The 26,669-nt window shown below is 43.0% G+C and overlaps 1 protein-coding gene across 1 annotated transcript in view; it reads right to left on the bottom strand.

The window, feature by feature from the left end:
• Positions 1 to 17,138: 17,138 nt before the first annotated feature.
• The window catches only part of LOC134342921 (tumor necrosis factor receptor superfamily member 5-like), a 99,116-nt gene continuing 89,585 nt past the window's right edge, over positions 17,139 to 26,669 (bottom strand). Inside the window, exons 7-9 of the mRNA XM_063041623.1 lie at positions 26,559 to 26,657; positions 21,967 to 22,004; positions 17,139 to 20,711 (exon numbers count right to left, since the gene is read on the bottom strand). Coding sequence (XP_062897693.1) covers positions 20,463 to 20,711; positions 21,967 to 22,004; positions 26,559 to 26,657 — 386 coding nt within the window. The 3' untranslated portion in view covers positions 17,139 to 20,462. The remainder of the gene's footprint in view (positions 20,712 to 21,966; positions 22,005 to 26,558; positions 26,658 to 26,669) is intronic.

Genomic DNA, 26,669 nt, shown 5'->3' with positions numbered 1-26,669 from the left:
TCGTTGGGATTAAGCAGTTTTAATGGTTTTCAGCATGAACTAAATGGGCCGAAGGGCCTGTTTCTACGCTGTACTTCTCTGCAGCTCTATGACCTAAGGTTAGATCTCAGGCCTGGAATTGGAGCTAAGACAGAACTGAGGCAAGGTCCCAACTATGGGGTTATGATTAGGGACTGAGTCTCAGGAAAAGAAAAAAAATAATTGAAAAGAGAAAATAAAGGTGCATAAATGTTTGGAAGAGGTAAATAGCACCAGAACAAGAAATGGTAGGTTGTTACTAGGATTGGAGTCATGAGGATTGGAGCCAGCAGCTTCTGTGCTCTGGCACGCTTCAAACTTACAGTACAGATCTGTACTAATTAATTCATTCTAACTAAAATCGTAGATCTGTAATGAAATAACATCTGTAATCAGCTACAGTCAGCTTTTCAATCTCAGCAAGCAGCATTTCTAATTTAGCGTAACTTTGAGTTACGAACAGTTTTTAGATCCCTTATGTGACCTAGGGAGTGCCTATACTTAAAAAAAGTGAGAAATTTCAGGAGAAGTACTGTGTCACAGTTTGAGGATAGAGGGGAAGCCTTTTAGGACCGAGATTAGGAAAAACTTCTTCACACAGAGAGTGGTGAATCTGTGGAATTCTCTGCCACAGCAAACTGTTGAGGCCAGTTCATTGGCTATATTTAAGAGGGAGTTAGATATGGCCCTTGTGGCTACGGGGGTCAGGGGGTATGGAGGGAAGGCTGGGGTGGGGTTCTGAGTTGGATGATCTGCCATGATCATAATAAATGGCGGTGCAGGCTCGAAGGGCCGAATGGCCTACTCCTGCACCTATTTTCTATGTTTCTATGTTCCGGTATTAGTTAGGTCCTAAAAGTGCCAGATTGGAGAGTTTCAACCTGTAGAAGATCTAAGAATGGTTTACAGCGCACGTACATTGATGGCTGAAACGAGGCTGATGAGGAACAGTCAAAGGAAGCCCATGTTGTTTTTAATACTGTGACAGTAACATTGATACCAGAGTAAACACAAGTATCGAGAATGCATTTTAAGTATTCCTGGAAATAAGGGAAGGTGGAAGAAAGGAGAGGAAAAGAAAGCACTATTGAATATATCTGTGGTGGAAAGAAAGTATGTTCTGAATCAATTAAGTAGAGTCATTATGAGAAAGTATACAGTTGGGATTATGCTACTGGGTTATTTCATGGCTCATCACACACATATTGCAGGAGGGGCTCAACAGCTCAGGACTGTGAAAGGTCTCAGCCCAATACGTCAACTGTTTATTCCCCTCCATAGATGCTGCCAAGATCTGCTTAGTTCCTCCAGCATTTTCTGTTTATTGCTCAAGATTTCCAACATTAACAGGATCTCTGCTGTTCATAGCCCACCAACTGGTGGGAAGGGAGGTAATTTTCAAGGGAATTGCAAGGAAGAACAAGAGCCGTAGAATAGAGGTAATAGGGGGCCTAGTCAGCCAAATGTAGACTAGGGCAGCAATACCATAAGAGACAAAGTTGAGGAGGAGTTTCTGAAGTGTGTGCAGGAGAACCTTCTTGATCAATATCTTTCTCGCTGGATTTGTTGGACTTGGACTTGTGAAACAGGGACCATTCTGTTTCCCGTATGAGGGAGAGAGAGACCCTGTGGTATGTCGAATTACCAGGTGAATGAGTAGTCTTTGGGGTACTGCAAGTCTGTATCTTTACTGATGCTTTGCTGCACGCTTGAGTGCTCAGCGGTGGGGGAGGGGGGGCGATGTTTTTTGTTGGTGGGGGAGGGGAGGTCGATACCTTGCTGCTGCTTGTACGTGGGAGGGGGAGCTGGGGGGGGGCTTTGGGGTTCTAACATAAAACTTTCATTCATTCTTTGGGGCACTCCTCTGTTTTTGTGGATGCTTGTGAAGAAAAAGAATTTCAGGATGTATATTGTATACATTTCTCCGACATTAAATGTACCTATTGAAATCTATTGTTTCTGCGAATGCCAGGTTATTACAGCAGGCATCAGTGGGTAACATGTAAGGATAAAGAAGGAGCAATGTTGACAAAAGTGTATTTGATAGATGCCAGATTGTTAATGCAAGTGAGAACAGGCTGATTACAAAATGTTCAGTACAAAAGTAAAATGGGACAAAGGGAGAGCTTGAGAAAAGATTAGGAGAAAAGGAGTAAAGAGAATCATAAAACATGTCATTGGCACCTGAATGGGAAAAGGTTTACAAGACCAGAGATGGAGAAGAGCACAGACCAAAGAAGAGGTCTGCCCATGGGGCAGAGGCAAGGCTGGAGTACAGGGGGAAGAGTTAAGGCCATTCTCTATCAGAGACAATGCTGCTGGAGCCTCAGTGAAGGATGATGTCAGTCATGTTATGCATGGGTTAAGAATTGATAAAGAGGAGTTACCAGTTGCACCCAAGAGTGGATAAACCAGGTGGTTAAGATGGGACATGTCCTACATTGCTGGAGAAAGAAAGGAAACTGCAAGGCCCTGGCCATTGTCTTCCAAAGAGATTCCAGGGTGCTTTTGAAGGACTGGAAAAGTGCAGATGATACGCCCCTGAGAGGGGATGTAAGGATAGACCCAGTAACTATGGATGGGTCTGACTAATCTTGGGGAGACTCTAGAAACACAAACCAGGATCAGAATGAGCAATCACTTTGACAAGTGCAGTTTACAGAAAACCAGCAGTGGATTTATTAAATGCAAATAGTGTCCAACGAATAGGGTAGAGGTTTTTCTCTTAAGTATCAGAGCAAGACATTGGGAGAAAGGTAGTTGATATGATACATGTATAAATACATATATATATATATATATATATATATATATATATTTATGACTTATGGTGTAATGTGACACAAAGGGGGAATAAACAATCTTCAAGAAATTGTTTACCTTCAACTCTACTGTCTAATTCTGAGAAAATGTGAAGCGAGGAGGGAGTGGAGGTTGGTGGATAGACTGGAGAAGCTGGGACTAGTTTCCTTGGAACAGAAGATGCTGTAAGGAGATTTGATGAAGGTATTAAAATCATAAAAACATATCAGAGAAAAACTATTCCCATTGGTGGAGGGGTCAGTAAGAGGTCCCATAGAGGCTATTGGGGAAAAAAATATGACTTCAGGTCAAATTCTTCCATTCATGGAGTGGTTAAAGTGTGAAATGCACCTCTATGGATGGGATGGGAGGGTGGGGAGATTCAATTGCCTTGTTTAGAAAGGATATAGCTAAGTATCTGAAAGGAAATAATTTTCAGGGCTATGAGGAGAAGGTGAAGGAGTGGGATCAGCTGGATTGTTTCTCTGTGCTCAATAAAGAGACAGCCACTATCCATACTGTAATTGTCCTATACGTCTGTCAGCTCAGGGAGGTTCTGATTAGAATCTTGGCTTGAGGTCAGACTTTGGGATGGATGGCAGTCGTTATCAATGGTCCTGTATGTTGTAATTAGTGACCAGCCTGAAGAGGATGTTGTAATTAGTAACTGAGGCTCAGGGACAGTCTCAACACTGGAGAAACTGAGCCTGGGTGAAGGACTCTACCCTCAAGGTTATGTTTAGAACCTTGGTCTCAGGAAGGCATTGGTAGAAGGCTGGACCTTCGAAATAGTCCTGCCCTAGAACTGGAATTGTAATTGGTTTATTATTTTCACAGTACTGAGGTACCAAGCAAAGCTTGTCTTGCATACTGTTCATACAGATCAGTGCACTGAGGTAGGATAAGGTTCCAGAGAGTGCAAAACAATAAGATACAAGACCACACCAAGGTAAACTGTGAGAATAAGAATCCATTTTATTGTCATAGCAACAAGAGCTTTGACCAGCAGCCAATCCGGACGTCGAACGTTTTGAGAGGAGGGGACTTCAATCAGGTCCACTGCCCCGGTACAACAGGCAGCAGCGGGTCGCTACAGTGAGAAAGAGCTTTGACCAGTGACCAATTGGTATTTGGGATTGATTAGCAAGAACAAATTAAAGGAAGGCAGGGGCACACGCAGTAGCCATCGTCTGAGTGGACAGAGTCGGAGTGGTGACCTTGAGGCTTTAGCTTTTGGAAGCTTCTGCGAAGACAGGATTCAGTCAGAGAAGGAAAAGTTCAAGGTTAAGTTTTTTTTTCCTTCCCTTCTTTATATCTATTCAGCTAGGGTGGTAGAGATGCCAGGCTGGATGGTTGAATGCTTCTCTTGCAGGATGTGGGAAGGCAGAGAGACCTCCCGTGTCCCTGATGACTACAACTGTGAGAAGTGTATCCAGCTGCAGCTTCTAACAATCCTTGTTAAGGACTTGGATGAACTCCGGATCATCCGGGAGGCTGAAGGGATGATGGAAAGGATATGTAGAGGAGGAGTTGCACCCAAGGTGCAGGACACAGGAAACTGGGTGACAGTCAGGAAGGGGAAAGGGGTTAAGAAACCAGTGCAGAGTACCCCTGTGGCCATCCCCCTCAACAACAGGTATATCACATTGGATACTGTTGGGGGGATGGAATGACTAACAGAGGAAAGTCACAGTGGTCGGGCCTCTGGCACTGAGTCTGCCTTTGTGACTCAGAAGGGAAGTGGGGAGAAGAGGCACACTGTGGTGATAGGGAATTCTTTTGTTAGGGGAATAGACAGGAGGTTCTGTGGGTGAGAGTAAGATTCCCGGATGATATGTTGCCTACCAGGGTCCAGGATATCTCAGATCTAGCCCTCAGCATTCTCAAATTGGAGGGTGAACAGCCAGGTTGTAGTCCATGTAAGTACCAATGACATGGGTAGAACACGTGACGAGGTTCTGCAGAAGGAGCCCAGGGAGTTAGGTGCTAAGTTAAGGGGCACAGCCTCCAGGGTTATGATCTCAGGATTGCTACCTGTGTCACATGCTAGTGAGGCCAGAAATAGGAAGATTATACAGGTTAATACATGGCTAAGGAGTTCGTGTAGGAGGGAGGACATAAGATATTTGGATGATTGGGCTCCCTTCCAGGGAAGGTGGGACCTGTACAAAAGGGACAGTTTGCATCTGAACCAGAGGGGGATTAATATCCTAGCAGGAAAGTTTGTTAACGTTGCTCGGTGGGGTTTTAACTAGAGTTCCAGAGGGATAAGAACCAGAGTGTCAGAACAGTTACTGGAGAGGTTGTAAGACCTCAGGCAAAGTTACGAATCTGGATGTTGAGTATGGTGTGACTATTGTCTTGAGCTGCGTATATTTCAATGGAAGAAATATCATAGGAAAGGCAGATAATAGTCCTGAAGATGAGGGAGCTGATTTACAAACAGAGGCAATGTGCAGTGAGGAGAGGTTGTTGACAGGGCAAAACTGCAGTCAACGGGATGAGCTGTAAAGTAAAAGGTGGACAAAATTGAAAAGGGTGAATACAGGACTGATGGTGTTCTATTTGAATGCATGCAGAATACGGAATAAGGTAGATGAACTTGCCGCATAGTTGCAGATTGGCAGGTATGATATTGTAGACAACACTGAATCATGGATGAAAGAAGATTATATCTGGGAGCTTAATGCCAATGACACACATTGTATTGAAAGGACAGGCAAGAAGGCAGAGGGGGGCGACGTAGCTCTGTTGATAAAAAATAAAATCATGTTATTAGAAAGCGGTGGCATAGGGCTGGGAGGTGTGGAATCATTGTGAATTGAGCTAAGGAACTGCAAGGGTTAAAGACCCTGATGTTGTACACAGACCCCTAAATAGTAGTAAGGATGTGGCATACAAATGACAATGGAAGATAGAAAATGCATGCCAAAAGGGCAACATTACAATAGTAATGAGGGATCTTCAGTAGGCAGGTCAATTGGAAAAATCAGGTTGGTGCTGGATTCCAGGAGGGAGATTTCTAGAGTGCCTATGAGATGATTTTTTAGAGCAGCTCATGGTTGAGGCCACTAGGGGTTCAGCTATTCTGGATTGGGTGTTGTGCAATGAACCAGAATTGATAAGAGAACTTAAGGTAAAAGAACCCTTAGGGCAGGAGTCCCCAACCTTTTTTGCACTGCGGACCGGTTTAATACTGACAATATTCTTGCGGGCCGGCAGACCGGGGGGAGGGGGCGGGTGCGCGGGTAGGGTTGCCAACCGACAAGAGTAGCAGTCAAATACATTGTGTTTATCCCGAGTAAGACTACAATGTCCATGAAACCTTGCACGGGCACCAGTGTACATGCGTGACTTGCTCATGCGTGTACGTGCCGATTTTTTTCTACAAATCATTTTTGGCGATACTGTACCGGGGGCGGGGGGCGGGGGGGGTGTTAATCATGACCGGAATATAGGTGATAAGTGGCTAATACACTCAATTTCTTTTCTAAAAGGGTTTATCTAATGAATTTAATATTAAACACACAGTGCATGTTTTCCTCACATGAATATAGTGATAAGTCAATTATCAGGGGAGGACAGGGGAGCTTGAAGTAAGTGTTGAACGAACTTCCAGTAGAAGTGGTAGAGGCAGGTTCGATATTATAATTTAAAGAAAATTTGGATAGGTATATGGACAGGAAAGGAATGGAGGGTTATGGGCTGTGTGCAGGTCGGTGGGACTAGGTGAGAGTAGCGTTCGGCACAGACTATAAGGGCCGAGATGGCCTGTTTCCATGCAGAGGATGCTGTCCAAGTTGCATGCCATCTTGGTCAATGTCTCCCATCCACTACATAATGTACTGGGTGGGTACAGGAGTACATTCAGCCAGAGACTCATTCCACTGAGATGCAACACAGAGCGTCATAGGAAGTCATTCCTGCCTGTGGCCATCAAACATTACAACTCCTCCCTTGGAGGGTCAGACACCCTGAGCCAATAGGCTGGTCCTGGACTTATTTCCTGGCATAATTTACATATTACTATTTAACTGTTTATGGTTTTGTTACTATTTAATTATTTATGGTGCAACTGTAACGAAAACCAATTTCCCCCGGGATCAATAAAGTATGACTATGACTATGACTATGTAATTGTCATATGGTTATATAAGTCACTTATAAGTCAATAGCATTATAACATTTTAAGTAACGTTTGGATATTAAACACACAGCACATATTTTCTTTGTATGAATATATAAAATCATTGCAACATACCAGTATCGCTGAATCAGTGGGAGCCGTGGGCTTGTTTCCCTGCAACAAGACGGTCCAATCGAGGGGTGATGGGAGACAGCGATACTCGAAGGGCGTTCCTTATGTCCAGTCTATTCCGCAATTTAGTTTTCGTTGCATTCATTGCAGAGATACGTTGGAAATGGAAGCAACATTTTCAGTGCATCCGTGGCTATCTCAGGATATTTAGCCTTGACTTTGATCCAGAATGCCGGCAGAGATGTTATGTCAAACAGACTTTTCAGCCCACCGTCATTTGCAAACTCAAGGAGTTGATCTCCTTCCCGCGCTGACATGGATGACGTGTGGGTAATGACCTCGCGTGCATTCAAACTCAACAAAGCATGACAGGGAATGAGGAAAGGTGCAGCTGACTCATATCGCCAAATCATATTGTTTCCTCACAGCCCGGTAGCACATGCTTTGTGGCCCGGTACTGGTCCGCAGCCCAGTGGTTGGGGACCGCTGCCTTAGGGGAACAGTAATCATAATATGATCAAATTTACCCTGAAATTTGAGAAGCTAAAGTCAGATGTATCAGTATTACAGTGGAGTAAATGAATTACAGAGGCACGAGAGAGGAGTTGGTTGGAATTGATTGGAAAAGAACACTGGCAGGGTTGATGGCAGAGTAGCAATGACTGGAATTTCTGGAAGCAATTCGGAAGGCACGGGGTATATACATCCCAAAGAGGAAGAAGTATTCTAAAGGAAAGATGACACAACTGAGGCTAACAAGAATCATAAACAGATTTAATATCACCAGCATACGTCGTGAAATGTGTCAACTTTACAGCAGCATTCGTTAGTCTTGCGAGACCATGGATCTACGCCTGGGAAATCTTCATTCTCCAGGGCGCAGGCCTGGGCAAGGTTGTATGGAAGACCAGCAGCTGCCCATGCTGCAAGTCTCCCCTCTCCACGACACCAATGTTGTCCAAGGGAAGGGCATTAGGACCCATACAGCTTAGCACCAGTGTCGCCACAGAGCAATGTGTGATTAAGTGCCTTGCTCAAGGACACAACACGTTGCCTCGGCTGGGGCTCGAACTCACAACCTTCAGGCCACTAGTCCAATGCCTTAACCACTTGGCCACGTGCCCACACATGGTTACAGCAGCAGTACAATGAAATACAATAGAGAAAAAAAATCTGAGTGACCATAAGAATATATGTCTATTAAATAGTTAATTTTAAATAAGTAGTGCAAAACTACAGAAATAAAAAAAAGAAGTAAGGCAGTGTTTATGGGTTCATTGCCCATACAGAAATTGTATGGCAGAAGCTGTTCCTGAACACTGACTGTGTGCCTTCAGGCTTCTGTATCTCCTTCCCAATGGTAACAGTGTGAGGAGGCTATGTTCTGGCTAGTGGGGATCGTTAATGACGGACACCACCTTCTTAAGGCACCGCTCATTGAATATGTCTTGGATACTACAGAGGCAGATACCCATGTTGGAGCTGACTAATTTTACAAGTTTCTGCAACTTATTTCGATCTTGTGCAGTAGCCTTCCCTCCACCCCACCCCACCATACCAGATAGCGATGTAGCCAGTCAGTATGCTTTCCGTCATACACTTAAAGAAGTTTTCAAGTGTTTTGAAAACTGGCATCTGGGATCCCAGATAGAAGAGATCTGGGAGTTCAGATACATAATTCCCTGAAAGTGGCGTCACAGGTAGACAAGGTTGTAAAGAAGGCTTTTGGCATCCTGGCATTCAAAAATCAAAATATTGAGTATAGGTGGGATGTTATGGGGAGGTTGTATAAAACATTGGTGAGGCCAAATTTGGAGTATTGTGTACAGTTCTGGTCGCCTAACTATAGGAAGGATATCAGTAAGATTGAAAGAGTGCAGAGAAGATTTACTAGGATGTAACCAGGTCTTCAGGAGTTGAGATACAGGGAAAGATTGAACAGGTTAGGACTTTATTCCTTGGAGTGTAGAAGAATGAGGGGAGATTTGATAGAGGTTTACAAAATTATGAGTGGTATAAACAGAGTAAATGTGAATAGGCTCTTTCCACTTAGATTAGGAGAGATAAATACGAGAGGACATGGCTTTAGGGTGAAAGGGGAAAGGTTTGGGGGGAACTTCTTCACTCAGAGAGTGGTGGGAGTGTAGAATGAGCTGCCATCTGACGTGGTAAATCCAAGCGCACTCCTAAGTTTTAAGAGTAAATTGGATGGATACATGGATGGGAGAGGTCTGAAGGGTTATGGACTGGATGCAGGTCAATCAGACTAGTGGAATAATGTTCCAGCACAGACTAGAAGGGCCGAATGACCTGTTTTCTGTGCTGTAGTGTTCTATGGTTCTATGGTTTTTGTTGACAAACCGAATCTCTTCAAACTCCTAATGAAATATAGCTGCTGTCTTGCCTTCTTTACAGCTGCATCAATAAGTTGCACTCAGGTTAGGTCCTCAGAGATATTGACACCCAGGAACTTGAAATTGCTCACTCTCTCTCCACTTCTGATCCGTCTGAGGATTGGTTTGTGTTCCCCCGTCTTACCCTTCTTCGATTTCACAATCAGCTCTTCGGTCTCGCTGATGTTGTTGCTGCAACGCTACTCAACTAACTGGCGTACCTCGCTCCTGTGCACCCTTCCATCACCATCTGAAATTCTGCCAAAAGCAGTGTATCATCAGCAGATTTATAGATGCTGTTTGAGCTGTGCCTAGCCACACAGTCATGGCTGTAGAGAGAGTAGAGCAGTGGGCTAAGCACACATCCCTGTGGGGCGCCAGTGTCAACTGTCGGCGAGGTGGAGATGTTATTTCCAATGCGCACAGATTGTGGTCTTCTACTCCTCGGGGAGTAGAAGTACAGCCAGGAGATCAGATTTACCAAAGTGTGGGCGTGGAAGAGCATTCTTGAACTTAGTGTCTCAGAGTGTCTCTCTTCTGGTGGCAAAGGTGATTTGTTGATTATAATTATGTAATGACTTCATCACTAAAGCCTGGCTAAGATCCCCCCAAAATGATGGGGAAGGCAACATGATGCGCTGTTTCATGCCTGTTGATTACATCACTCAGGTCGTCCAGAGCCTGTTTGACATTAACCTGAAGTGGAATGTACGCCGCTACCGCTGCAAGGAAAACGAGCTATTCCGGGTCTGGTGAGCCATACTGGGACGTCACCAACGCGTTAGTGCACCACGAGGAGTTGATCATGAGTCACACACCTCCACTTCTGCTTTTGAGAGACTTGTGAACCCGTTCATTCCAATCGCTGCGTCCGGCGCGGAAGGGGCTAACCAAGAATTTGTAAAACAAAGGACACACACAATTCCAACGTCCCTCTGAAACAGCAGTCTAGTTCTGAGATCGTCTGTTTTATTTACCAGAGACTGCACGTTTGCCAGCAAGATAGTTGGTATTGAGAGTCAAAAACCTTTTTTTTTTGCAATTCAAATTTTTATTATTATTTATTCTTATTTTACAAAGCAGCACAGCATATCACAGAGCAGATAGAGTACAGCATATTTACACAGCCATCCCATGACAGGAAAACAAATAAAACTTAAAAACGGGAAGAAGTTCTAATTTAAATTTGAATTAACATACAACCAAAATTGATCCCACGCGTCTTGCACTTTTCCCTCACTGTTAATTCTTCCCAACATGTGTTCATATGATGAAATCTTAATCATTTCCTTAGTCCATTCCTTCACAGTGGGACATCATGCACCATTAGACCAGCACATCGGCCCCTCTTTCGCCGGCAGCTTCTTAAAGGGGCAGTGTGCCAGCCACAATCCGGACTACTTCCGTCAGATTTAAGAAACGATACATCATTCATTCGCAATAGAACTTTACCACTGACTATACACATCATAGGTGCATTTATGGTTCTCAACCGTAGCGGGCTAAAACGAGAATACTTGATGATTTCCATCATTTTCAATGAGAGCTGCCGTTGGGGTTGTACAGAAGAGAAGTTAAAGCCAACATAAAAACTAGAGAGGGCATACAATAGAACAAAAATTAGTGGGAAGCTAGAAGATTGGGAAGCTTTTAAAAACCAACAGGAAGCAACTGAAAAGTCATTAAGGTAAAGATGGATTACGAAAGTAAGCTACCCAATAATATTAAAGAGGACACCAAAAGTTTCTTCAGATAATCAAGTGTAAAAGAGAGGAAAGAGTGGATATCGGACCACTGGAAAACGATGCTGAAGAGATTGTAATGGGGGACAAGGAAATGGATGAACTGACTAAATATTTTGCGTTAGTGTTCACGGTGAAAGACAATAGCAGTCTGGTGGAAGTTCCACGTGTCAGGGGTCATGCAGTGTGTGAGGTTATCATAACTAGAGAGAAGGTTCTTGGGAAGCTGAAGGGTCTGAATGTAGATAAGTCACCTGCACTAGATGGTCTACACCCCAGGGTTCTGAAAGACGTGGTTGAAGAGATCGTGGAGGCATTAAGTAATGAACTTTCAAGAATCACTAGATTCTGAAATAGTTCCAAAGGACTGAAAATTTTCAAATGTCACTTCACTCTTTAAGAAGAGAGGGAGGTAGAAGAAAGGAAATTATAGGCCAGTTAGCCTGACCCCAGTGTTTGGGAAGATGTTGGAGTCAATTGTTAAGGATGTAGTTTTGGAGTACTTGGAGGCACATGATAAAATAGCCTGTATGGTTTCCTTAAGGGAAAAACTTGCCTGACAAATCTGTTGGAATTCTTTGAATAAATAACAAGCAGGATAGACAAAGGAAAATTAGTTGATGTGTACTTAGATTTTCAGAATGCCTTTGACAAGGTGTCACACAAGAGGCTACTTAACAAGCTACAAGCCCATGGTATGACACGGAAGATTCTAGCATGCATAAAGCAGTGGCTGATTGGCAGAAGGCAAAGAGTGGGAATAAAGGCAGCCTTTTCTGGTTGGCTGCCAGTGACTAGTGGTGTTCCACAGGGGTCTGTGTTGGGACCAATTCTTTTTATATTTCTGTAAATGATTTGGATGATAGGATTGATGGCTTTGTTGCAAAATTTGCAGATGACATGAAGATATTTGGAGGGTCAAGTAGTTTTGAGGAAGTAGGCTACAAAAGGACTTAGACAGATTAGGAGAATGGGCAAAGAAATGGCAGATGTAAATACACTGTTGGGAAGTGTATGGTCATGTACTTTGGTAGAAGAAATGAAAGGGTTGACCATTTTCCAAATGGAGAGAAAGTACAAAAAACTGAAGCTCAAAGGGACTTGAGAGTCCTTGTGCAGGAATCCCTAAAGGTTGATTTGCAGGTTGAGCCTGTGGTGAGGAAGGCAAATGCAATGTTAGCATTCATTTCAAGATGACTAAAATATAAAAGCAAGGATGTAATGCTCAGACTTTATAAAGCACTGGTGAGACCTCACCTGAGTATTGTGAGCAGTTTTGGGCCCCTTATCTTCAAAAGGATGTGCTGAATGGCTTGTCATGAAGAGTTTTTGATGGCTCTTGGCCTGTATTCACTTGAATTCAGAAGAACAAGGGGTGACTTCATTGAAACCTATCGAATGGTGAAAGGGTATAATAGAGTGAATGTGGAGAGAATGTTTCCAATGGTGGGAGGGTCTACGACCAGAGGACACAGCCTCTGAATAGTTTCAGAACAGAGATGAGAAAGAATTGCTTTAGCCAGAGAATTGAATTGACTTTATTATTACTTACATCCTTCATATGCATGAGTAAAAATCTTTACATTATGTCTCCATCTAAATGTGCAATGTGCAATTATAGTAATTTATAATTAATATTATGTACAACAGGATAGTCAATATGACATGGAAATATGGTTGTGTCAGCATGAATGAAGCAGTCTGATGGCCTGGTGGAAGAAGCTGTCCCAGAGCCTGTTGGTCCTGGCTTTTATGCTGCGGTACCATTTCCCAGATGGTCGCAGCTGGAACATTTTGTGGTTAGGATGACCCCGGTCCTCAATGATCCTTTAGGCCCTTTTTACATGCCTGTCTTTGTAAATGTCCTGAATAGTGGGAAGTTCAAATCTACAGACGCGCTGGGCCGTCCGCACCACTCTCTGCAGAGTCCTGCGATTGAGGGAAGTACAGTTCCCATACCAGGTAGTGATGCAGCCAGTCAGGATGCTCTCAATCATGCCCCTATAGAAAGTTCGTAGAATCTGGGGGGGCCATACCAAACTTCTTCAACCGTCTGAGGTGAAAGGGGCGCCTTTGTGCCTTTTTCACCACAGTCTGTATGTACAGACCATGTGAGATCTTGAGTGATGTTTATGCTGAGAAATTTAAAGCTGTTCACCCTCTCAACCCCAGACAATGTGTAAAGCTGTGGTTATTGTGACGTCTGTCAATTGGTTGTGTCAGTAGGCGAATTGTAGGGAGTCCAGTGTGGGTGGCACAAGCTGCAGATGTAGTCCTGGACCAGCCTCTCAAAGCATTTGCTTATTATTGAGGTGAGTGTGACTGGATGCCAGTCGTTTCGTTACTATTTAACTATTTATGGTTTTATTACTATTTAATTATTTATGGTGCAACTGTAACGAAAACCAATTTCCCCCGGGATCAATAAAGTATGACTATGACTATTATCAAGTGATGATATATCTGTGCTGGCACTGAGGCGAGACCAGGTCTGATTAGAGGCTGGGTCTGAGAGCTAAAAGGACGCATGTCTGTATTGCTGAGCATTAAACTTCCAGTTATTTGTGAAAACACTCCTGGTGAGTCACCGTTACCTGGCCTGACCTGGCCTACATGTTACTCAGGACCAGCAGAACTGTTCTAACAGACATCTGAAATAACCCAGCAAAATATTCAGCAGGCTTATTATTGTCACAAGGAATAGTGAAAAACTTTGTTTTTGCATACAGACCATTTCACCATATCAATGCATTGACGTACTACGTGGGAAAGCAGTAACAGAGTGCAGAGCAGAACAGAGAAAGTGCAGTGCACATAGACCTTATAGTGTAAGACAATAAAGACTGAGATTAATAGTCCTTCTTATCATACAAGAAGTTGTTAGGAAAAAAAACACCATTTTTAAACAAACTAAAACCCTTAGACCTGCAGAAGTTCAAGGCCAGTCACCACCAACTTCCAGTTCTGATGAAGGTTCTCTATCCAAAGCATCAACTGTTCATTTCCCTCCATAGATGCTGCCTGACCTGCTGAATTCCTTCAGTAGCTTGTGTGTGTTCCTACAGATTTCAAACGTCTGTAGAATCTCTGAGACCCACATTCTGCAACTCAGCAAAATCCGTGTGGAACCAGAATCCCGCTGGCCCTGGCAATACCTCTCTGGCTGGTGAAAATAAAGTTGCTCTCTTGGAAAGCAGCAGAATGAAAGCCAGATTGACCAGAGACCAATACCCAAACTGCCAAAGGTTTATTAATGATGTGAATAGCTAAGTGAATGGTGGACCCTATGTACAGCAGTTCTCAATGAAAGGATACACTTGAAGAATCTCTACAAGATTTGCAGAGGCTGACGTCAGAACATTTTTCAAGAGGGTGTACGCTTGCAAGGTGTCAGGCCCTGATAGTGTATCTGGCAGGGCACTGAAAACCTGTGCTAACCAACTGGCTGGAGCTTTTAGTCTTGAATCTCTCACTGCTGCAGATAGAATTTCTTATCTCTGAACACATAATATGTTAAACCTTGAAGTGGATGGGTTACAGCAGCAAAAAATCACACCGGGCTCCACTCCTGTAACTAATAAAGTGATTGTAAACTGGTTCTGAAGATATATTGTGCCTTCCACATTTAAACTTCTGAGGAAAAGTTTAATAACACTGCATTAACTTTACTACCTGCACTGCCTTCCACTGTCTGTCAGTCGCGGGGCAGGCTTGGGGGAACTTCTGACATTTTTAGTGGAATGCTAAAAAAATAAATTTGCTTCCAATTTGATCCTCCCAACAATCCTCTCCTTAAAATGCATGTGTATAAATGGTGTACCTTCCAGCGAATGTATAACTGATATGTTTCCAATCCTTGGAAGAAAGTTTGAGGACTTTCCTCCACGTAATAATTAGATAAGCTATTAACATTAATAGTAACAGCACTTTGAAGTTGTTGAAGCAGATTGAGGAAGAGTCTTTGACCTGAAACAATACCTTGGTTTCTCTTTCTCTGGATGCTGCCTGACTTGCTGAGTAATTCTGGTAGTTTTTGTTTTGATTTCAGATTTCCAGCATCTGCAGATTATTGATTTCCTTTACATTGTATTAGACACGAATAGCATCATACAATGAGCATGATTCTGCCATTGTGACCCTGATGCCTTGTGAAGAAAGGTTTGCATTTTTATATAGCACCACCCAAGGCCACAGGATACCCTATGGGCTTCACAACCGATTGATTATTTTTGAACCATAGCCATTCCTGTATTTTAGAAATTACTGCTGCACACATTATTCACAGCAAGCTTCCACAAGTATGAATCAATGATAAAGCACTATAACTGTTTCTCACAGAGCCAGACAGCACAGAAACAGGCTCTTTGGCCCCCATATCTATGATGCCCATTGTATCCATCTACACTAAACCTATTTAATCAAAGTTCAAAGTAAATTTATTATCAAAGTACACGTCATCATATACAACCTTAACATTCATTTTCTTGTGGGCATACTCAATAAATATATAATGGAATAATAACCATATGAAAGACTGGGCATTCAACCAGTGTGCAAAAGACAACAAACAGTGCAAATACAAAAAGGAAGAAGTAATAAAAATAAATAAGTAATAAATATTGAGAACATGAGACGAAGATTCCTTGAAAGTGGGTTTATAGGTTGTGGGAACATTTCAATCATTGGGCTGAGTGAAGTTATCCTCTTTGGTTCAAGGGCATGATGGTTGAGGGGTAATATCTGCTCTTGAACCTGAGACACCTGTACGGCAGCAGTGAGAAGAGAGCATGCCCTGTGTGGTGGGGGTCTCTGATAATGGATGCTGCTTTCCTGCAACAGCGTTTCATGTACGTATGCTCAATGGTGGGGAGGGCTTTACCCATGATAGACTGGACCGCATCCACTACTTTTTGTAGGATTTTCCATTCGAGGGCATTGGTGCTTCCATACTAGGCTCTAATGCTGCCAGACAATGTAGTCTCCACAACACATCTATAGAAGTTTGTCAAAGTTTTAGATGTCATGCCAAATCTTCGCAATCTCCTCAGGAAGTAGAGGTGCTGCTGTGCTTTCTTGGTAATTGTACTTAAGTGCCGGGCCCAGGACAGGTCCTCCAAAATACTAACACCGAGGAATTTAAAGTTGCTGACGCTCTCCACCTCTGATCCTTCGATGAGGACTGGCTCATGGACTTCTGCTTTCCTTCTTCTGAAGTCAATAATCACCTCCTTGGTCTTGCCGACATTGAGTAAGAGGTTGTTGTGGCACCACTCAGCCAGATTTCCTCCCGTATGCTGATTCATCACCACCTTTGATTCGGCCTACGACAACCAACTTGAATATGGCATTAACTTTGTAGCCTTCTCTGCCTTAACTTTGTAGATTAACTTCTTGCATTAACTTTGTAGCCTTCTATGCCTTTCAGTACTTAGCTGGATGCTTCTTTTATGTTGTGGAATTATCTGCCTGCACCACTTCTCTAAGCAGGCCATTCCATAGTCCAACAATATTGAGATGTTCCCACGTATGGGCGAATCGCGAATGAGGAGAGGCAGATACAAGATAAGGGGATGGTCATTTAAAACTGAGGTGTGAAGGAATATCTTCTCCCAGAGGGCATTGAAACTCTGGAATTATTTCTCCGGGGTTTTGTGGAGGTGGGATCACTGACATATTTGAAAAGCAGGTAGGTATATTTTAGAAAGATCACGGAATTGAGAGTTATAGGGAACTGGAACAGAAAGGGAGTTGAGGCCTGGGCAGAGCAGCTGAATGGTAAGGTAGACTTGAAAAGCCTGTTGAGCTATCACAGCTTTATGTCTCTAGTAAGGGCCATCAGATCATACGTACTTCTATTTGAAATGCATTTTATTTCTTTAATGCTTGCCTTGTTAATTGTCTAAAAATTGTATTTCTCACTGTACTATCTCCAGGAATGCACTCAGACACAGGATACCTCTGAAAATAGGAGATGTAAAGATTTATTGACAAAGCTGCATGAAAAAAACACATTATTCACAAGTTGTGTCTTTAAGATGGGGTGCAAACTGAAAATTCCAGACAATATTACACTGTTGTAAAGCAGGGAACACCAAGAAGGTCATGTCCCATCAGGACCACAATAAAAACACACATATTGATGTGCAAAATAACAGCATGCAAAATGTACATTATACCAGTCTACCGCTGGCAATCTCCAATTCTTCATTATTGGCGTTTTTTTTTTCAAATTAGGAGTTTTAATTTCTGTGTTAACCTTATCAATCAAATTTTATATGAAGTCCTGTCTTATTAGGATCCCAGGATAATTCTTGATCTAAAGGTTTTTAACTAGCCCTAGTCAACATATAATCTAGCATGCTCCTTGGCTGGTTGATCTAGGGAACTGCCTTCAAATCCATGCACTTCCCCATTTTGCCAGTTTGGTTTGTCTAAACTTTGTGAAGTTTAAAACTTCCCACGATTATTTCCTTGCCAATATGCTCCTCCTGATTTATTTGTCTAAAACTTGGATTAGTGTGTTTACCAACAATTCCTATCAGTAATTTCTGTCTTTTTTCTCCTAACTGGCTACAACTTAATTTTTCAACTATCGTATCCACACAATTTTATGACATTATCCATTATTATCAAGGCACTCTTTACTGTTTGTTTATGTTTTCTAGAAGTCACACCTGGTCTCTCTACAACCAGGTATCAGAAAAGACAACAAAGTCATTTAATTCTGGTAGTGGCATTTACTGTATATTTTAGATCTAAATGTCCTCATGTTGGGCACTTTGCAAGAATTGCACTTCAGACTCAAGTTCAGTGGTCTCTGTGAAAGTATCTTGAGTTGCAGAGACCCATTGCAGATTTCACTGTAATGTTATAAACTTTTAGATAGAGTGCTTCCAACTTTACTATTTTTGCATGTGACCCCTGTCGTTAATGCTGTTAAAACTCTTTGCCTTTTCTAACTGGCTTGACTTTATTTCACTCTACAGACTTGATTCCGTTCTTCGGATATCTACTTCTACCCTGACTCACCTTCCAGCTTCTTTTGGTTTAGAGCAATGCATGCAAAATGCTGGTGGAACTCAGCAGGTCAGGCAGCGTCTATGGAGACAGTCCTGATAGAGGATCTCGGTCCGAGATATCAACTGTTTCCAAAGATGCTGCCTGACCTGCTGAGTTCCTCCAGCATTTTGTATGTGTTACTCTGGATTTCCAGCACCCGCAGAACCTCTTGAGTCTTTGATTTTGAGTCCTCCCTCCAACATGAATTATACAATTTTGCAGGAGATCGGGCTGAGTTCATTCCAAGAGGAGTCTATCCCAAAGTGGCAAAAATCTTTCCCCAGTGCCCCAGGAAATAAAATGCCCTCTCCCACACTACCTTTACATTTACACCTCTACTCTTTGCCATTGTCAATGAGTACATGGCACTGGTAGCAATATGGAGAGTTATTACCTTTGAGGTTTTGTTTTTGAATTCATAATAAAGCTCTTCAAATTCCCTCAGCAGAACCTGAATTTTAGCTCGGACTGCATACTAATTCCAATATGAATGACAAATGGATGCTTTGTCTGCAGTCACAGTTCCAATTGCGACTGTAGTCCATGGTATTATATTCGACTACATCCCTCTCTTGTTCCTTTAACGTGCTACTGATTGTATCATACCATAATCTTTTCAGTCACAAAATCAAAAGTAACAAAGCAGGAGTTGGCAATCAACCTCTTGAGTTTTCTCCTTCATTCATTAAAGTCACAGCTTGTCCATTTCTTAGCATTCCTTATTCTTGTCCAGATTAAGCAAGTTTCTCACAGATGACAAACAAAGGCAATGGCTGGAAGCTCTTCCAACACTGCTTCCGCCTCACTGGCCAGCCCAGTACATCACAAGCCCCTGCCACACACTGGGAACCAAACCTAAACTGTGCCACTGACTCTTGGGTTGAAGTGTCCACGCTATGCTCCACTGTTCCTGACACATTACAATGTCTTGCACGTAAGTTTGGCTTTGTTCCTCAAAATATGAGAGCCACAAATTTGGCTATCTGGGACTCTGCTTTCTGTGAGTACCCACACTGGAAGAGTGGTGCCCTCCTCCTTCCCAATGATCCCTATCTAACCTTGCTTGAGTATTCAATTGATGACTAATTACTTATTTAATAAATTCACTTGGTCTTTTAGCTAATTAATTTAAGTTTATCAGTTAAATTAATGAAGTATCAGTTATAGATTCCCACTTTAACAGCTGAAGCTTAAACAGATCACGATGCACTAAAGACGTAACACCACACAGTTCCTCTGACCTAAGTTCACAACCGCCCTCAGTAAGAACTTTTGATCGCTGTTCCTATGTGGCTCCCCAACAACAAAATAAAGCAAAATCATGCTACCTACAGTTGTAGTAAATTCAGACTAATTAATGTCATCACTTTCATTATCAAAGCAGCTGAAAAAATCCTCAGTGAGATAAGTAAAAGAAGATTGCCATTAATGTGAAATTTTTAACGAATCGACTAATGAAATTACAAAGGTACGAGCTTACAAGTGGTTTCAATGAAATGACCAGTGATGAAGTTCGAATGGCTTCTCTCTCAGCAGTTATGGGGTTATGTTCTTGTCATTGTTCTAGCTGTTTCGTACCCTCCTCCTCTCTTGATGTATCTAGACAAGCTGGAGAGTGACCAGCAGTGGCCATCTCACACTGGCCAATTGCCCGTGACCAGTGGCAGCTTCTCTGAAATCTCACCCACTGAGAGTTCATTCCATATCTCTACCCAAAGCCATAGATGTTGAGAAATCACGATGCGATGATGAGCCCAAACCTCCTTCTCGAAACACACACATTACGTCTGGTAGAGATGGATGATAGGGCTTAGTCCAACCCCCATTGAATCCACTCCCAAGCAGCAATGAGCAAATCTCTGCACCAACCTCAAACACCCAAGATAAGAGATTTGTCAGGGATGGTTGCAGCACAAAGAACTTCATATCAGAACAATCAATGTCCTTGAACCCACCTGCCCTGAGAGTGACCACTTTGTCTGTTCAATGCTTCCATCAGAACAGGAATCCCTTAGTACACTGATCCAATGAGAAACGTTACCGGTGATTAAACTTCACAGGGTTCCTTGGGTGCAGCGTTATAGAAATAATGTGTTGAAGGCAAAATAAAATGCTCTGGATTAAAATGAAAGCCACAATATTTCAAGGGAAACCTGATGAAGTCCACGGCATGTTGCTTCAGCCACGGATTCACGGCAATGCAATGTCTCTGTCCACCCACTGCCTTCCCGTACTTCCATTAGCATCTTGTCTACACTTGAAGTCTTCCCTCCCAATCGAAGTGGCAATGTGGTTCTGTTCCTCCTCGGAGGGGTGGCTGTCCTTGCCCTCTTCCTGGATCCCTGCGTGTAGCCCACTCTCCGGTGTGGGTACGCCATCTATCAGCCTGTCTATTTGAGCTGCATCCTTGGGGTCCTCCTCTTCCCTTCCTCTCGTCATCTGAAAGACAGAAAAGCCACGTAAGACACATCTCATCGTATGGACTGCAAGGCATTTCATAACCTGCTTTCTGCAGCACAATATTCTTTCCAGGGGTAGCAATGGCCAACACCAGAGGCCATCGTTTTAAGGTGATTGGAGGTAAGTGTTGGCCGGGGTGGGGGGGGGGGGGTAGGACGTCAGAGGGAACTTATATTTTTTTTCCCCAGAGAGTGATGAGTGCTGGAGGTGGTGGTGCAGGCTGATACACTGGGGACATATAAGATGTTCTCAAATAGGCACATGGATGGATGAAAGAAAAAGAAAATCAAGGGTTTAGGCAGTGTAGGAGGGAAGGGTTAGATCGATCTGGAGTAGGTTAAAAGGCTGACAAAAGATTGTGGGCTGAAGGGCCCATTCTTTGTATATATCAGGCATGTCACCAATGCAAGTTGATCCCCTCGTATAGACATACAAACCCCCAGTTCATCAATCCACAGGAGATGGAGTCGAATGGAAGTTCACATGAAGGGTTACCAATATAAACGTTAGCTAAGGGACAAGGTTAGATGGAAATTGATGAAAATGTATTTCATCTGGCAGGGCTTCAGGGTCCATTACCTGAAAGAGCGGTGGAGACACATAGGAAGGATTTGCTGGAGTACTGAAGGGCCAGCTTATACTTCTCTGCCCCCCGAGAGGTGGTGAGCCATGTCTTGAACAGAGCTAGATTCTGGGAAGCAGTACTGAGCTGGGAGCACCACCTTCAGTTGTGAGAATCTGTCGGCTGGCAGGGAGCGGGGGAGAGGCCTGAGGCAGCTGGGACCATGGCCCTCATGCTGACCAGCTGGGGCTCGATCTGGAGGTTTACTGAGGTGTGGACGGCGTGCGAGGCCAGAAGTAGGAGAGTCCTGAACAAGCCGGGGTCACTGGATGTCTGGAATAACTTTGAAAGGCATGGAGTATTGGAACGCTCTCCAACAGTGGGAATTCTGGACCTTAATGCTGTGGATGTGCCTAGTCAAGCTGGGATTCCAACAGCTAGAGCTATCCGGAGCACTTGGTATTGCTGGATCTCTTCAAGTCTAGGACAGTCTCAGACCAGCTCAGATCACTGGAACAGGTAACTGGACTACCCAGTGCTAAATTAATATAGTTTTACCAGCTTCCAGCCACTCCCCTGGAACTGCGATTGAACACATTAAGGGGTGAGGTGCTCAGAGGAGCTCAGCAGGGGCACTAAGTTGCAGTTAGCTATTATTAGGATAACACTCACCCGCCTTCTTATGGCTTCCTTGGCAGCATTCAGATAACCTGCGGAGAAAGACAAGCTGCCTGTTACTAGAAAGTGGGATTCTTCATCTTTTTGCTGCAGACAAGCTCAATTCTCAACTGACGAAAGGTTTTAAACATGATTTCTGGTCGATAGCAGAGACAATTTTATTTTTAGGTTTCTGTTTAGTGCTATGACATGTACTGAGGCAAAGTGACAAGCATACCATTATTACAGATCAAATCATTACACAGTGCATTGAGGTAGAATACTGTAGATCAATAACAGAGTGTAGAATCAAGTGTAACAGCTAAAGAGAAAGTGCAGAGCAGGCAGATAATAAGGTGCATGGTCATAACAAAGTAGATTGTGATATCAAGAGCCCATCCTGTCATACTAGGGAACCACTCAATTGTTTACTGTTAATTATATTTAATTTTTGTTATATGGCACCGATTACATCACATCAGTACTAATCACCTTTACAAATAAAGTAACATTTCTGAGTTTTTGTAAAATTTGTCCTACTGAAACTCAAGCCACTGGGAAACTGAATAATTTAATTAGAACATCTTGTTGTGGAAAAGGGTGAAGAACTGCACGTACAAGCCAAGTATCGAAAGGACAGGGAGGTGGGCAGAGGGTTTGGGGAGTATTTTATTGGTAAAAAAGATAAAATCATATCCATAGAAAGTGACATAAAAGCAAGTGATATAGAAACTTTGTGGGCAGAGTTAAGAAACTGCAAGGGTAAAAAGATCCTGATGAGAGTTATATACGGACAGAAGCCAGGACGTGGGGATACAAATTAGAATGGGAGATAGAAAAGGCATGTGAAAAGGTAAGTATTATGATTGTCATGGGGGATTTCAGTGTTCGGATAAATAGGGAAAATTAGGTTCATGCTGGTATGCAAGACGAAATTTCTAGAATGCCTATGAGATGGCTTTTTTAAGAGCACCTTGTGGTTGAGCCCACTAGGGAAAAGGCAATTCTGGATTGGGTGGTGTTTAATGAATCAGATTTGACTTGAGAGTGTAAGGTACTGGAGCTCTTAGGAGACAGTGATCATAATATGATACGAATTCACTCTGCAGTTTGAAAGGAAGAAGTAAAGTCAGAAGTATCAGCATTACAGCAGACTAAAGGCAACTACAGAGGCATGAAAGAGGAGATGGCCAAAGTTAATAGGAAGGGGACACTGACAGGCATGACAGTAGAGCAGCAATGGTTGGAGTTCCTTGTTAATTTGCAGAGGCAAAATTGGTTCATCCCAAAGAAGAAGAACCATTCTAAAGGGAGAATGAGGCAACCATGGCTAACAAGGGAAGAAAAAGAGACAAACAGAAGCAAAAGAGAGGCATACAACATAGCAAAAGTTAGTGGGAAGTTACAGGATTCGGAAGCTTTTAAGAACCAACAGAAGGCAATTAAAAAAGCAAAGGAGAGAAATATGAAGGTAAGCTAACCAATAATATAATAGAGAATACCAAAAGTGGTTGCAGAAAAATAAAGTGTAAAAGAGTGGTAAAAGTGAATATTAGACAGCTGGAAAATATTGCTGGAGAGGTAGAAATGAGGCATAAAGAAAGGGCAGGTGAACTCAATGAGTGTTTTGCATCAGTCTTCACTGTGGGAGACACCCGCAGCAAACCAGAAATTCAAGAGTGTCGGGGGCAGAAGTGAGTGGAGGAGAAGGCGCTTGAGAAGCTGAAAAGTCTAAAGGTAGATAAATCACCTGGACCAGATGGACTACACACCAAAGCTCTGAAAGAGGTAGCTGAAGAGATTTTGGAGGCATTAGTAGTGCTCTTTCAAGAATTATTAGATTTTGGAATGGTTCCAGAGGACTGGAAATTGCAAATGTCACTCCAAACTTTATGAAGCGAGGGAGGCAAAAGATAGGAAATTATAGCCTGACTTCACTCGTTGGCAAGGTGTTAGAGTCCATTATTAAAGATGACGATTCAGAGTACTGCAGGCGCAAGATAAAATAGGCTGAATTCAGCATGGTTCCCTTACAAGGAAATTTTGCCTAACAAATCTGTTGGAATTCTTTGAGGAAAAAACAAGTAGGATAGATAAAGGAGAGTCAGGTGGATGTTGTTTCCTTGGATGTTCAGAAGGTCTTTGACAAGGTGTCGTGCATGAGACTGCTAAACAAGATATGAGTTCATGACAACACAGAAAAGACACTGGGCATGGACAGAAGATTGGCTGATTGGCAGAAGGCAAAGAATAGGAATAAAAGAGGCCTATTTTGGTTGGCTGCATGTAACCAGTGGTGTTCCACAGGGGTTGGTGTTGGATCTATTACTTATCACGTTATATGTTAATGATCTGGATGATGCAATTGATGGTGGTTTGGCCACGTTTGTGGATGATACAAAGTTAGGTGGAGGGTCAGGTAGTGTTGAGAACGCAGGGAGTCTGCAGAAGGGCTCGGACAGATTAGGAGAATGGGCAAAGAAATAGCAGATGGAGTACAAGGTAGGTAAGTGTATGGTTATGCACTTTGGTAGCAGGAATATAAAATTTTAGACAATTTTCTGCACAGGGAGTACTCATACAGGATTTCCCAGAGGGTAACTGGCAGGTTGGCTCAGTAGTAAGGAAGGCAAATGCAATGTCAGCAGAGTACTAGAATATAAAATCAAGGATGTAATGTTAAGTTTTTATAACAGATTTTTCAAACAGCATTTGGAGTATTGTGAGCAGTTTTGGGTCCCATATCCAAGAAAGGATGTGCTGATATTGGAGAGGGTCCAGAAGAAGTTGATGAGAATAATCCTGAGAATGAAACAGTTAATGTATCAGGATTGCTTGATGGTTCTGGAGTTTAGAAGAATGATGGGAGATTTCATTAAAAGCTACCAAATATTGAAAGGCCTAGATGGAGTGGACATGGAGGTGTTCCAATAATGGGAGATTCTGGGACCAGAGGGCACAACTTCAGAACAAATCCTTTTAGAACAGAGATGAGGAAGAACTCCCTTGGCCAGAGGGTGGTGATTCTGTGGAACTCATTGCCATATACAGCTGTGGAGGCTGAGTTATTGGGTATATTTAAACCAGAGGTTGATAGGTTCTTGATTAATAAGGGTGTCAAATGTCATGGGAGAAGGCAAAAGAATGGGGTTGAGAGACAAAATAAATCAGCTGTGATCAAACGCTGGAGCAGACATGATGAGCTGAATGACCTAATTTAACACCTATGTCTTATGATAAGATGGCGACACTTATTTGGAAATTTATCATGTGATGCAAACAATACAAAAGGCAATTTATGGACTTGCCAACTGGTAAAGGTTGATTCTATTAACCAAGTTTGGTGCTGATAGAGATATCTAAAACTCATGAGATATTATGAGATGAAGTGCTGTGGCTTGGCATTCAACTTCATTTTGAAACTGTTGTTACGTACCCCGCAACTGGGTTGCCAAACCAGCAGAAATGGATCACCCAGCTGGAGTCTGGAGTACTAGAACTAAGAAAGTTCCATTAAAGAAACGAGCAACACAGTAATCGAAAGGATAATAAATGCAACAGTTCAGCAATGATAAACACACATGTGCACAGAACTAAGACAACAGCATCAATCAAGCTCTATCGTTGTCCAGGGGCAAATGACCAAATTTCAAAGTGACTCAAAGTTCAGTCCAATTTAGTAGTTCAGTTCGCAGTAATCGTTGCCATGGCGATGGACAACGTTGGGGGAGAGAGAGAGAGAACGGGAACAACTGATCATTCAGACACGGCTTCACTCACAGACCGGCGATATGGCTCACAAGCAACTTTTGGGCAGGTCCTTGGTGATGTCACCTGGGGTCACCGACTGTGACCCTTCCTCCAGATGCGGTCGATCCTCTGCAGTGAACCCGGCACCCAGGCAAGGGCGGACACACACCGGGTTCCCGCTGATCGTACCTTTCCACCCTGGCCGTTGTCTGATACTTCCCAGCGACTCGTGAGAGGCGTACCGCTTCCAGGGTCTCGTTACCTCGGGTGTCGTGTGTGTCCTGCCTTAGCGAACCTGTCCCTTTTTATCCCCCTGCTGGGGTATCGCCTGTCCATCACTTCAAACAGTTGAGGGTTCAAAGGGGGAGCCGCTCCAGACAGCTCTCTCTCCCGTCCCTTCATTACACATCTCCAGACGCTGCTCCATTGTTCCTTATCTCTCCTTCCCCTGAGGGCAGGTGGCAGACCACTTGCTGATGTCACTGATGCTAACCCAGGCCAGCAAACATCTTAATTTTATGTGTATTCTCGTCACACTGTCTAATCCAGAAAATGGTAAAGCCCAGCTGAATGTTTGACTAATTAACAGTGACTGGATACAAAACATTCACTACTGCAGTAACAAAAGTGAAAATTGCTGGATGCATTCATCAGGTAAATCAGTATCCGTGGGTAGAAAACAGTCCCTCTCTCCCCATAAACACTGGCTGACCTGCTTCGTGTTTCCAGAATTTTGTGTGTTTGCTTCGCATATGCAGCAACTGCTGCCTTCTGATTTGCTTTGGTTACATTGTGAGATCAAACAGTGTTATAAACTAGCACAAGAGTCAGGGTAATTGTCAAAGCAGATGACTCACCCAGCTGGCTGCAGACAACCAGAATTATGAGGACGATAGTAATCAGAACCAAGGGAATAATTGCTCCTTTGCAACATCCATTGTTTGGTAACGGAACACCTGAAATAAAAA

The sequence above is a fragment of the Mobula hypostoma genome, chromosome 2, assembly GCF_963921235.1.
Source record: "Mobula hypostoma chromosome 2, sMobHyp1.1, whole genome shotgun sequence".
Lineage (NCBI taxonomy): Eukaryota > Metazoa > Chordata > Chondrichthyes > Myliobatiformes > Myliobatidae > Mobula > Mobula hypostoma.
Note: the sequence above shows the minus strand (reverse complement) of the source record. Positions and strands in the feature narration are given on the sequence as shown.